A 14,365-nucleotide genomic window follows, 5' to 3' on the forward strand; every position below is an offset into this window, starting at 1 on the left:
ATGTCCGCAACCTTAACCTCTACGATGGAAACTCCTAGGTGCGGTTTGGGTGCCACAGTGTGAGCTAGAGTGGTGAGTCACTCAATACATTTCTTAGATTTATTATTGCTTGTTCTTGTTAGGGAACGATGGCTTTTAGTTTATCTAGTTTGTTTCAAAGTAGTATTTCTTCTGGGTTTTCTTTTTGCGTTTTGTCGGTCAAAATAAATCAAACAGTGGTGCTGAGTGCATTTCCTCACCGATTGGTTCTTGCTCTGTAGTAGGATCAGTAATCTCTGTTATACTGCATTTTAAAGAGACATTTTGTGAGCTCAAATAGATTTCTGGGACACCTCTTCTACTATTTCACATGTCTGGGAACCCACCCCGATGTTCACCATTGGTTTTGATCTTCCAGCTAATTGTTCATCTGGATTTAAGGTAGTGGTAGTTTTTGAACATATTAGGCAATCGTTGGTACGCAAAATTGTTTCAGACGCCAGCCAATCTACTTTGGCCAATAGAGTATTCATTAACAATGTATGTTGATCATTTTTTTTCAGAGTGATTCATAAATTTTGGTCAGGCTATAAATGCCCGTATTAATGGCCACTAAGGTGGTTTCGTACATATAGGTGGGTGGATGGATTGTCCTAAATGATGGTCTCTGGGTGGGTTTAACAAAGGACATGGCAGATGAACTCGATATAGACGAGGCATTTGCTGACTCAGGATATAAAATCGTCAAGTTTGATCAATTTAAAGGTAGTTTGGATGGGCAATCCCCCATTTGTGTTTCACTAACTATGTTGAGGTATAGACACAATGCACCAGTCAATTGTTCCGGCATTGCGTTCTCAACATTAGATTTTCCATGTGTTGTAATGGGTGAATGTAAATGATTTCTGTTTCCAAAATCTTGTACTGAGGACTTTACAATCTGGAAATATAAAGAAGGGATTTGAGAGTTGTCCCTTGCATGTATTCTCACTGAGGTGCTAACCTTTGTCCCTTAGAGTTAGCATTTATAAGTTGTGCCTCAGAGGAAACAACCACACTACGTTGTGTTGAATAAGCAAGTCATTCAGTATCAGTCACCTTCATTTAGCGCTAACAGCGTTTCAGTAATTGCGATGCAAGGATCTTTCCTGGGTTCTAAATTCTGAATTGGTTCAGGCATAGCAGCAGTGAGCACCGGCCGATCTGCAACGGTAGGTGTCGCTATATGGGCTTTTCAGGTTTGGTAAAATGTCCTGATATTGCCAGATAACGATTTTGAGCATTTTCTTTTCGGATACCTCAACTGCTAGCAACCCTTTTCAGTTCATGAGATTCTATGTGTAGTGAATCCTTATGGATTGCAAACACGGTGGCTGCATGTTCCGGCATGGTTGTAGTTAGGGTGTCGCACGTACTTGACTGTTAGTGTAACGGAGAGGCGAGGCGTTCGGTGGTCCGCTGAACAACAGAAGAGCACTCTGTCCGGTGCACTTCCACAATGCCTGCTCCTGAATTTATGGGGCATTTGGTTAGAGTGGGCGTGGCTCAACACACTTGGGTAAATTAATACAAGATTATATTAGTATAGCTCTCAATAAGAGTCCAAAAAGTCCAATGTAAATAACGGTGTTGCTCCACACGGTCGGAGCGCTGGAGGTGAAGCTTAAATCGCACCAGTACACTCCCACGATGTGGTATATGTCTTTACCGATATGATGGTCCAGGGCAACCCACTGTCGACCTTCATGGGCACTAGCTTCCCATTGAGTACAAAGTCATCAATTGGACCTTTCTTTATACCGAATGTGTGTTGAAGATTGTGGTTGGATGGACAGAGTTACTTCCTGCTGTGGCTGCTGAGTCACAGATTCCAACACACAGATTGTGCCCTCTTTGCACATGTATTTGCAAAATGACCCTTTTTCTTGCATTTGAGACAACTGGCGTTTCTAGCTGGACAAAACAAACTAGTCAAGAAATGCCTGCTGCTATCACAGTTGAAGCATTTCAACTCTCTCTCTCTCTCTCTCTCTCTCTCTCTCTCTCTCTCTCTCTCTCTCTCTCTCTCTCTCCCTCGCTCTCTCCCTCGCTCTCTCTCTGTCCATCCCTTTCCTCACAGGTTTGAGTGCACAAATCTCTTGACATTGTTTCTCTACTTCATGTGCTTCATATAATGTACAGTTGTTCTATACTCCTAGTCACCTCAACTGCTTCTTCCAGTGTCAAATCCTTGGTGAGAGGTTTCTCCTGCACTCTAGCATTGTTGGTACAATTAACTAACTGATCCCTGTTGAGGGAGTTGGTCAAAGTCCCGAAATCACAAGTGTTGCTCAATGTCCTGAGGGCAGCCACATATTTATCCACAGGTTCTTGAGGCTCCTCGCCCTTTGGAAGAACATATGCTGCTTGAACGTTGTGTTCTTTCACGGCTCAAAGTGATCTTGAAGTTTTTTTTACTGCTGTGGTGAAATCACCCTGCTCACCTCAGCCCTCCTCCAACAGTTCAGGCAGACCATCATAAACAGTACACCCCTCTGTGCCAAGAAGTGCACCGCCTGCTTCATGGCAGGCGAGAATATGACCCCCTCCAATCGCCACCAAGTATGTGTCAAGCATAAGTTTCCATTAGTGCCAGTGAAAGGGTGGGGCACCAGATTCTGCTAAAAACTGAAAGGGTGGACATACTGGCCACCACCATGACTGTAGAGATGTGTACACTGGAGCAGTGAGTAGACCAAATACAAAATCCAAAATCTTCTGCTGAGCAACTTGATTCTCAGTTGACCTGGGCGTTTGTCCTCAATGCAAGGTTAAAAGTTCAATGTGCCGCTAGTGGCACATAAAGTACCAGATAAGGGCTATGTCCTCCACCAAAAGATGTCCAACAATGCCAAGTAGAGTGGCTTGACAAAAGGTTGGTCCCCTGAAGATATGCAGTTTTTGCCAGGGATGCTGCACAGCCGTGGCTAAAGCCACTGCTCATTGCCAACGGTGATGGGAGCACGGTCACATACAGAGGTCCCTTCCTCTAGCGCTGCTTCCCGCTTCACTCCACGGTAAACATGTTGCATGCCCTGGGAAACCCACCACGCCAGGCCAACAACAGGGAACAAAAACAATACACTCCGGCCACATTGCTCCCAACCCTGGGTACAGGTGCAGACACTGCGTCGCTGGGTATGAGCATCTTACAGCCAAGGTCGCAGACGATGGCTCGCGCTATGCGACCAAAACAGGGGCTCACGGGTTCTGGCCGACCCCCACATGGCCACCAGCTCATCACCAGCAGTGGAAGGTACAGAGGCTGGCATTAGGGGTCAGCTTTTTATTAAGCATGCGGAATGCAGGACACATCTTCACATCTCTGCACAATCCGACCAACTGACATAGAATCAGAGGTCACAAACATTCTTTTGGAACTTAGAATACATCAATACAGCATAACACTCACCAAGAAATTGACGATCTGGCTTCTGGAGAATTGTCACTTGCATTAAATATGGATGATGGATGTTCTCGGGGAAATCAAATGGATATCCGGTCGGCTTGTGGAATAGTGCTCAGAAGCAGCCCTAGACTTTCTCACTCCACTGGATATCTTCAGAATAACATTGTTGGTTCATATGCCTCTATAGTGAAAGACGCTCAACAAAAATGTGATACTGTGGATGTCAAATGCATAATGGAATACTCACCAAACCTAATTTTGCTGCACAGATTTTGCTCCCATCCTGTGCTAGAAGATCTCAAACTCTCAACGGAAAGAACAGAGACACTTCCAAGGCCTTTGGCTGTGATCAGTTCTATCCCTCTGGGTGGAGGCAAAGCACAAATTGCCACTGCTCATGTTAACTTGGTTACTTCACCAACTAACAATGATGATACTTTTTTTTTGCTACCGAGTCTGACCAGATAATTTTTAAATGTTTACTGTCTCCATCTAAAGATATCATCTTAAATTGGTCTTATGTGCTAAAATGATTTCCTGAGATTCCTTGCCTCCACTTTTTAACAAAGATATTGAATCAGTCTACTTATTTGATGCTAAAAGAATGGATTTCGTTTCTTTAAACATACCAATTACAATTGTAAGGAAAATGCTTTCAAAAGAAGCAGAACCACTTCAGCAAATGGGTTATGATCTTGCCCCTGCAGCCTGTTAGAAAATCTCCAATTAGTAATTTGTTGCCCCTTTCGCAAGAAGGAGAATTCCCGAGGTGGCGGAAGGGGGAGGCCCCAAAACAAATTAGGTGTTTTAGTGGACAGTCCACAAAGCGTTCAGTTTGTTTTATAAATATTCCAACGACGTCAAAGACTGGTCCTGTTGAGCCTCCTCCATATGTAATAATAATAAGCATCTGGAGGATGAGCCTCTAGGATACAGTTAGGAAATAATAATCTAACTATATTGTCATGGAACTCTAGAGGCCACAGTCACATTCGTAATAGTTATTCTTAGATTCAATTTACGAAAAATCATACCATTCTGATTCTCCAAGAACACTGCATTTACTCTTCAGTTGTCCTTTATGTAGTCATGCAACCCGCTGCTCAATCAAATAGCAGGTGCCCTTCTGGTGGCTTGCTCATTGCTATTAAATTAACAGCCTTAATACACTGTGAAGTTCTTTTCGACACAACATATGGCATTTTGCCTGTAATAATGAAAGTAAAGTATGGGGCTGGCCAGAAAATTGTATTGATCGTTAATATTTACTGGAATCCTGTCCAGTCCCCTTTGTCTTCATTTTTAGATCAAACTAAGCACATTTTAGGCAAATACTGTGGTACCTTGGAGAGTCAAGATGTGATTGCAATTGAAGATGTTAACTTTGATTGCAGAGTAACTTTAGATCCTAACTCTTACATTTCCCACTGCCCCCTTCACATGCAGACTGCAAAATGTATAAATGAGAAACAATGGATCGATGTTATGCAATCTTGGTCCCTGCAGATGGTGAATTGCAATGTGGTGAGTGATATACCCCATCATAACACCTGGAGAAATTTGAATGCAGAATTTAGTATTGCTTTTTGTTTCTTTCAGTGAAATTGTTTGAGGAATGTGACAGATGTATAGTTTAATATAATATTAGGTCTTTTAACAATCAAGTTTATCAACTATATCGTATACATTACTTGGAAGAAAAGGTGAACACCTTCATGCCAAAGACCAAATAAAAAATTGGGGATTGAGGAAGAGGAAGACACTTGCCTTTGACCAACAAATCCAATTAAGGTAGAAGCAACTTAGGTCAGAGGCCAGGCAAATAATGAAATCAACAGCTTTCAATTATGTGAAGGACACACAGATTCGCCCTTTCAGACAAAAGTATAAGCACTGTTTTAGAAGTGAGCACTTTCTTGTGGCCCAACGTGATGGGGAAAGGTGACACTAAACTGAGCATTCTTTATCCAAAAATCAGAGGTGAAAGAGACAACTGTGTTGACTGAACATTGGGGCCAGGGAGCCCTTTTTGAAGCAAACACAGAACAGAGGGTCAGAAGCAAACCACAATTCAATCTTTGGGGAAAGAAGCCATTGCTTTGTTTTGTTTGATTGGTCTTTTTCTGTATTAGAGGTAGGTATAGTAGTCAGGGTAATTTAGGTTCTGTATGACAGAAGAACCTTATGTTTCTGGACATCATGACATGCATCCTTTTGATATTTGTCTGTCTGAGAAGCTTGATCCCATAACAAAAGGCTCTAAAGTGTGAATCTGAGTATGCTTTTGTTGCGTTTGAACCCATGCCCCAGAAACTACTGTCCGAAGAAATGCCTTAGCAAGGTGTAGTCATTATCAGGCAAATAAGAATAAGATCATTAGGCCCTTTAGTCTGCTGGCTTATGGCAGATACTCCTGTCCTCATGCGCACATTGGACATTCGTTTGCTCACCAGTTTAAGATGCATCTATGTACGTCTTTCAACTACCGCTCTCGGGTGTATAAGAAAAAAGGATTTAAAATATATTACTCGGATGCCTTTCCTGCTGTCAATCAACAGTATTGAGTGAGGCAAGGGGAGTGTATTTATTTCCTGTAAGAGACAATTGTTAACATGTTAGTGGGCTCTGCCCTGCTGAACCATTAATAACCATTTCACAAGCTCATGACTCCATGGGGATAAAAGTACTCCAATGTGCAAAAGACAATTGCAAATTCCTGATGTTGTACTGCTACACTGAAAGGGAGTAGGAGATGCAAAACCACAGTGTTTCCAGACGCAGGGCTTCACAATCCGCTGAAATGTTTTTGGGTGTGGACCTACTCATGTAGTTCTTTTAGCCATTAATACTGCTGGCGAATATACCAGTGGACCTCTATTGTTCTGGTTACTCCAGTGAGCAAATGTATCCATTAGAGATAATGTACTTCTGACATGCCAACCGAAATGTTCAGGCCCTCTTGTCAGGGTTTCAACTAAGGAAGCCAACTCAGGTTATTTGTGGGTACGCTTAAGTCACCCAGTGAGCTCAACTCAATGAAACAACCACTTCATCTGCTCCACTCTATAATAACAATGTGTGCCGAATCTGGGACAATTCCTTTCTTCTCCCCAGAGGGGAGCTGCCCCCTTTGAGGCAAGGCAGGTGAGCCAGCTAAGTAAGATCCTCCCAAGGGGTCAGGGCAAGTGGGACCTCACTTGGAGTGACTCCCCTCTTCTGGACACGGACTGTTGATTCCAATAAGGAACTCCCAGTCCAAATTGCACTTTCTGCCTATAAGGCTGTTGGAAAGACTTTGGCATCTCCTTTTATGACTATAACTAACAAAGACCCTTCTTTCACTCTATTGGGTTCAGGTAATGCTGAACGTCACCTGAATGCCATAACCAAGAAAGATGGACACAATTATTCTTGTTCTGATGACGTGCATAAAAGCAGAGCGGAATGGGAAAGGGAGTGAGACTCCTATGGAGGAAGTATATTAACCACTACACAGATGAAAGCCTCTGTATCGACGACATCTAGGAGGGGTGGAGCAATGCCGAGCCGCAGAACCAGCAGTGGCATTGGAGAAGCGTGACTAGCTAGCTGGAGGCTGATCTGCGGATGTTCTGATCGAGCAAGAGACTCCGGTCAGGAGAAGTGATACAACGGGAAGACAACCGTCTTCTCTGGTGGCGCGACCACTGGAGAGCAGTGATGGGCCTGGCGCCCACCAACCAATACCGAGATCAGAGGAAGGAAAGGAGCCTGGGTACCCAAGCTCCCCATGGAAAGTGCTTTTGCCGCTGAGATGAGTATTGACTAGGCAGCAGATGCTACCCAAGTGTGGTTGCCAGTGAGGGCAATTAACTTTGGTTTCTAGTATTGCCAAAACCGCCAAAGGTATGAGAATCTAAGAAAATGGAACTGGCCTACGACCCGGGTAAAACAGAGTGGAAGAGATACAAACACTGTATATCAAGTCTGGAAACCCACCAACAGCACAAGAGTTTAAGAGAACAGAATGGGCACACACCCTATGTAAAGCTGAGTGAAAGAAAAACATGTGCTATATACCAAGACTGGGAAAGCCAACAAAGATACGAGGAACTAATAAAGGCGGAAAAGCATACGTTCTACGTGGAACAGAGTGAAAGGAATATGAATGCTCCACACCAAGGCTAGCAAAGCCCATTAGGTAACGGAAACCTCCAATACCTGAGGGGGCATAGGCCTAAAGTTTAATACTGTGATTGAGAAGCAATGATTGGGAAGCATTATACCTACAAAGGAGACACAGGACTTTGGAGAGCCGCAGTGCCACGAAGGTGGGATACAGAAAAGTGTATTTCAAGTGATCCTGGAGAGATTTGAACACTTGAAACAAAACCTGAAAAAAGTCAAATAAGAAACATTATTTTTTTTCCAAGGGAAAGCAAAAACCATACAGAGGACAATTGCATTTTTAACTAACACACTCTATACGAAGACTGTCAAGACAATACCCTTATATTCTACAGGAACTTTGAGACTGAGAACAAGGCATCGTCGAGTTGTGTAAGGCAGAAGCCCATTCAGAGGCTATTGTGCAAGGCTCTCCTTTTTTTCTTTTAGCTAGGTTTTCCAAAGTGTTAGGGACATTTACTTAATAAGGTTTTGTACTCAGGACTATTTATTTTGGACTTTGACAAGCACCCTTGGTTTTGTGTTAGAAGGTAAGGAACTTCCCTCATAGCGATAGGGTCAGACAGGCCTTTTTATTTAATTTACACAAACAACCTTGAACCCCGACCCACTGTAGTCAGCCAATCATGCTCAAGACGCGTGGGCCCTCATGTGCATTGGTGTGTTGCTGGGTGCTACACCCAGCACAATGCACAGATATTCGAAAGGAAGTGTTGATGACAGAGGAGGGAGCAGGTCTCAAGCAAAGCACACCCGATGGCGAGGGGCCTATTCGAGCTGCCTGGCCCAGCCGTGAACTGCAATGGAGAGTCTCTGGAGACAGAATTTGTGCACGTGGGTTACACAGAGTAAGTAGTAAAAACAAAAAATTGAATGGGCCAGCAGGGGTCGGGAGTCGGAGAAGAGGCAGTCACTCTGTACAAGAACAGTCAAGTGAAGTGTTTGTAATTAATTGTTACTATCTCTGTTAGTCGAGAAAGGGCCAGAGCACTGCCACTCAGTCTGTGTGTCACGGCCGGGCATTCATCGTGTCAGCATGACTAACAACACATGCAACTCAAACCACAAGGAGATGTTTCAGCACAGACAAATACAAATATGAAAAAAAATATCACATTTTCAATCAGGCTAAATGAGTGTCTTTTGAATGAAGATAAGGTTTTCTCAAACACTTGTTGCAGGCAGCAGCATCCCTCCGATTCATGGCATATGGTGGTGGGAGCATGAGATGACTTAAACTTGATGCTGTTCCTGGCGCTGTATCTGAAACTGGTGCGGAAGGGAGCCGTGTCATGGTCTGCGTGGGTCATTGCTTGCAACACCTGGCTCAGTGTGGGCTAGACAAAGGTGGAGGGCCGGCCTTTGTAGTAGCACTAATTCTTACAAAAGTGCACCATGGTAGAGGGGAAAACTGAATCCTAAAACGACCCATTTGTGTATACATAAATGTGCACATGCAGGATTGCCAATTTGAATGAATGCCAGAACAACACGCTTAAAGTAGTGTGGACTCGGCCCACATGGAAGAGCCTCCTTGGACAGACCGGGTGCAGGGAAAGGGGAAAGGTCCTGCTCTGGTGGCGCACACAGGGCCTCGGTATCCTGGTTGATGTGAAGTTTTCAGAAACAGTATCATTGTGCAGTCTTTCATTCTATTAATTGAAGCGTCGACCTGCTCCAAATTCCCATTCCGCTTTTACCTTTATCTTCCTGTCTCCACCCTCCATATTCTATCAAGCCTGGCCCCAAGTATTCAATTGAATCCGATTTCTCATAATGTGGGCCCAGGGGGTACTAGGAACCTGGCTCTCTATATTGCTCGTTTGTGCATAAGGCGTTTATGGTGCAGCTCAGTTGGTTTGTTGGAAGCAGCCCCACTGATGCTCGCTAGTGGGCACTAGGTTTCTTGTTGCAAGTCCAAGACAGTCTGTGCTTGTCTACGCATTTTAAGATAGCCAGGGCTGGGCACGGGCCCTCATTTCTTTGGGGTGCTGCTCGGTGGGAGGGCTCCACAAAAGGAGGAGGTCCGACTACAGTTTAGGCGAATCAGGCGGGACTAGTTCTGAAGTGGTTATCTGCTGCGGCAAAGTCAGGACAGAGTTATCAAATGTGCAGCATAATGTATAAAACATTAATGCTGCTCTGTGATGCTACTCAGGGAAAGAGATGTTTACGCTGCTGTCAAAGGTGCTACACTCCTGTCAGTGCTGATTTGTGTTAAAGGCATGTACTGTGATGGTGTTCTGTGGTGAATACACTCAGTGCTGCCCAGTGTTAAAGGCATTTGATGCTACTTAGTGTGTCAGTGTTAAAAAAGCACAGTGAAGTCGGTTAATCGTAAAGGTTTAAATTGGGTGGGCCTCGGAGGGAGTGGTGACAATACAGTATTTAGGTGGCTCAGTTTCACAATAAATATGTGCAGGAAGCTCTATGTTTCGACCTAGGCTGCCCTGGGTGTTTGTTATTATACCTGCTGCTCCTTCATGCAGTGAGAGTGTATGTATGTATGTCACACTTATCAAGTCATGATCAAGCCTCTCTGAAAGCTCTCTAATACTGAAAACTAACTGCATCCACGCCACATGTCTCTTTTTAACCCATGAGCGAAAGCTCTTATCTTCTAACAAAATGTCTGAAATTCAACATGGACAAACCGCTAGAGGCCAGGACAAAGCTTCATAATTTTAATTTACAGAAATGGAAATTTCCCTTCAACTGTAGTAAATATTGCTGCATGTATGTGTAGTTTGTGCATGCCCGTTGACTAGGTGTGTCCAATGCACAGTGCTTCTTGTAAGAGCTGATTTCCTAAATTCCAGTGTACAATTATCAGACACAGACAGTCAATCGTACGTCTGCATTAGGTATGACGTGTGGCAAGCACAAGTGTGCACTATAATCCGTCATAATGTGGTCCTTTCGCTCTCAGTCCAAACTGTTGGCTTTGGAACCTAGTTTTTGACCTTGCTTCCAAACTTTGCCGCATGCGGCTGTTGCGTTTTGTAAGCCCTAGGATTGTATTTCAGAATGTACTAAACATCCAGAATATGGGGATTAAGGCAATCACGATTTCCCAGAATGCCTTGCACGCTGCTTCCTCCTTACCTTTGCAGGTCCATGGTGGGTGAAATAAAAATAACATTTGTGCTGGCAGACGGTTGCATTTGCTGATACCTGAGGCGTACGATCATTATTCTTTCTTAAAAGCTCAGTTTTGTTTATTTCCGTTAGCCACGTCTCGGCATCTAAACACTGGCCCTTATTCCAAACAGCCTGCTTTAATATATATTGGGTGTATTGTTGAATGTACAGATCCTACCTTTTATTGTGCCTGTGGACAAAATGATATGAAACAATGTTTTATCTGTGATTCCCTATGCATTGGGAGTTAGGTTACAGGCCCCTCAGTAATGGACCTCTCAGAGGCTGTGTATGGTTCAGATTCAGTGGCTGCATTGAGGCCCTTTATGAAGTTGCATCAAGGCCTGTTTTCTTGGGCCACTTGTGTGCCTGGGAGGGAGCCCGAGTGACATAAGGTTTATTACACCATGTTTCAATTGAATTTGTGTTTTCTGGTGTAGGGCATGTTTGCTCAGGGTTTTGAACAGTAAACAGGAAGTTGTGGAAAGTAAGAGCTTCTCACTTCAAAAAAGTCTCAATACAGCGATCTAAAGCCAGGTTATTGCTAGTGCCAGTTCTGCAGCACGATGTGTCACTCTGGTACCAGCACTGAGGACAGGTTTCCTAATTTTCCAGCTAGCAATCGCACCTCAGTAGTTTAGGTGCATTACCCTAATTTAATGAGAGTTGGTTCTCACACTGTAGAATTGGGTAGAATTGAGGAGGTGGTTACCGTATTGTGGCATTGTTTTAGATTGGGGATTGCCTGAGCGGCATTGGGTGTGTGGTGGCACCCTGGTTGTGGTGAATTGTGGCATTGTTAAGTCAAAGCTGAAACTGCATGCTTGCGGACATCACCCTTTCCTGGCCCCTTTCCCGCAGGAGGAGACAACACATACCAGCATTGTAAATCCGGGCCCCTAATCCCGTGAGATACCTATACATAGACAGACCCAGATGTAGGGTTCATGCATGCTTAGATTAAATGCTTCTGCCTGAACATGGATTTATCACACTCTCATGCTATCTCGACTAAGGGCTTGTTGATGCAGCTGCCCTCTGTTATCAGCTGTGATTCAAGAATGCTGCAGAGCGCATCATTGCACTCGACTCGAGTGCACCCTAGCCTGATGACCCATGCACAGTAATTTATCTTTCACTGCTATTTTCCAACATAACAATGGGGTAGGAATTACAGAGAGCGAGGAAGGAAAGAAATAAGGAGGAATGGCAGAAGAGATGAAAACAAAGAGTAGGATGGGGGGAAGCTAAGAGGAAGGGTGGTAGGGAGACAGGGTGGACACAATGTGAGAGAGGAAGGAAAGGAAGAGAGGAAAGATGCCAATGAAGGGAACAAAAGAAAAAAGAAAGAAGAAAATCAAGAGGAAGAGTGGGAGGGATATGGGAGTGATGGATGATGGGAGGGAAGAAGGAAGGAACTGATTGCTCCTCCTAGCTTACTCCAGTAATATAAACCAGCAGGTTGAGCGCTCGCTGGCACTGCTGAGATCTATGCATGATCTGCAGGTAGCAGGTTCAAATTCTGGCAAGGCCAACTCAGCCATTCATTAATCAGAGGTTGATAAATGAGTACCAACTACTTCGGTTGGGAATGATTGTATATAACTATGTGCTATGTACAGTGCTTTGGCAAACACAATATTTAAATAACAAATCATTATCAGATGCCGGGGCCATGGAAAAGCAATGTTATCACTAGTTTTCTCAAGTGTTTACACAAAACATTACATGCAACAAACACCATTAACCCTCCATAATTCACATTTTCGGTAAAGTTGGGAATTGACATGATTCACGGATGAGGGTTTGAGGGCCACTTTTGATTAGGTGAGGCCCACTTTGTTTGAGGTGTCGGGCCCATTTCTTGTCCCAGTCCGACCCTGTCCTTGATGGTCCTCCCTCAGCATGTCCTTCATCGGCCCTAAACATTTCTCTTTTCGTAGATCTAACTACCTGAAGATAGACTGACACTTTTGGTACATTTTCAGCCTTTCAGGCAAAACAAATTCCCCAAAAAATGCATTGGAATTCCAAGGTGTAAGTAATACATTTACATTTTAAAAAAACATGCAATGCAGAGAGCAAGACTCTGATGACAAGGATAATGTGGGGTAACATTGAAAAACGAAATTAAGATGACACAGTGAAAATAAGTTTACATTGGAAAAAAAATCATAGTGCACTGCAAAGGAGGGAGGCTGTGTATAAAGAAATACGATGGAATACGACAGGATAAAAACACGTGGGCTAAAGTGAGGGTAAAAGAAAAAGAGCAGACAGTGGGGGGGCAAAGCCACTCACCCTGGATCCCTCCTGGTGCCCAGTGCACTCCCCAGCTTCCCACTGGCACCCCATTATCCACCCACCATGGAACCAAAAGCTGCCTCTGCTACTGAGAGGAGAGGCACATTCCAATTCAGCAGCAGGCCATCATGCCTTACATTGGAGAGCCACAACCATGGCTTTCCCCCTCACCCCCATCAAGGGGAAGATTTGTACTATGGAGGGAGTTGTTTGCAGTCACCTGCCAGCAAAATCAAGTGCGAAAAATACAAGTACCAGAATCCTCAGAGCTAATTAACTTGCCACACCTGAAAAAGAAATGCAGACCTGCCTGAAATAACTAAGAAACTCAGCCTCCCGGAAGATTGATGAAGTCATGAAAACGTGCGTTAGGAGGAAAAGCTAAAGACTGGTAACAGAGCGCCTGCCTTTACATCTTTAAACATTCCAATTCATCCCAGAATTTTGACAGAGAAGGATGAGCATATTTGGCAGTTTGCTGATCCAATCGCAACCACCAGATGCCCGTATCCTTTTGAAAGCTGGCGAAGAGCAAGTACTGAGAGAGATCGGGTAGAGGAGGATAAGGAATGGGGCGGAGGCTGACTTGCCATTTGTGACATTCGAGGTGAATGAGGACCTTAAAGGAAAGGAGAGGTCTCACTCCCCCGCATTTAGTCAGTCCTTTGCACTGGTGATGTTTTTGTAAGCTACAGCATGAGAGTAGTAAGCAATAGCCTGAGCAATAGCAATAAACATGGTGTTCACATCTCACCAGCTGTGTGGCTGACTACCAGTGGTGAAGTCATCATTTCCCCAGACTAACCTGCAGTGGTGGCGGCGCACCATCCAACTGAAGTTCTTGCTGCAGTTCAAGCATTGGGCAACCTCTGTGTCCACCAGCCAGCGCTCCTCTGCACGCAGCTTCTGCTCGTACTCCAGCGCATCGGATTTCTGCCAGAGCACATCCTTATCCCTGCAGAACAGAATAACAGTGACATCCTATGTTCAGGTTTCGTTTTTATTATTTTGTATACCTCTTCCTGAAAACAGTAATATTTTGAAACATTTCTTACTTGTTACCAAGGTTCTCTCTCCAATTTCTGTCGATCCCATGGAGGCAAAATATTTCTATTAGTACCCATGGCAGAGGAGTCGGCCAATCAGGAGGCAAGGAACACGGGCAGAAACTGGCAATCTCACCCCATATTTCAAGCCACTCCGTAGCTGGTTTGCGCACCATCTTCCCCCCACCTTCCGTTCCCTTTTTTTTACGCCCCCTTCCCCACTTACCTCATTGCGGCGGCACAGGCCGCCGCCACAGCTGCTGCCACTCCTTCGGCTCTC

The 14,365-nt window shown here is 44.3% G+C and overlaps 1 protein-coding gene across 3 annotated transcripts in view; it reads right to left on the minus strand.

Annotated features, from left to right (window-relative positions):
• The window catches only part of FYCO1 (FYVE and coiled-coil domain autophagy adaptor 1), a 1,135,599-nt gene that overhangs the window by 314,334 nt on the left and 806,900 nt on the right, over positions 1 to 14,365 (minus strand). For all 3 annotated transcript variants that reach the window (XM_069613367.1, XM_069613366.1, XM_069613365.1), the window contains exon 13: positions 13,845 to 13,994. In XM_069613367.1, the coding sequence (XP_069469468.1) occupies positions 13,845 to 13,994 (150 nt within the window). The remainder of the gene's footprint in view (positions 1 to 13,844; positions 13,995 to 14,365) is intronic.

This window comes from Ambystoma mexicanum, chromosome 5p (genome assembly GCF_040938575.1).
Source record: "Ambystoma mexicanum isolate Mex_15411 chromosome 5p, UKY_AmexF1_1, whole genome shotgun sequence".
In the NCBI taxonomy this organism is placed as follows: Eukaryota; Metazoa; Chordata; class Amphibia; order Caudata; family Ambystomatidae; genus Ambystoma; species Ambystoma mexicanum.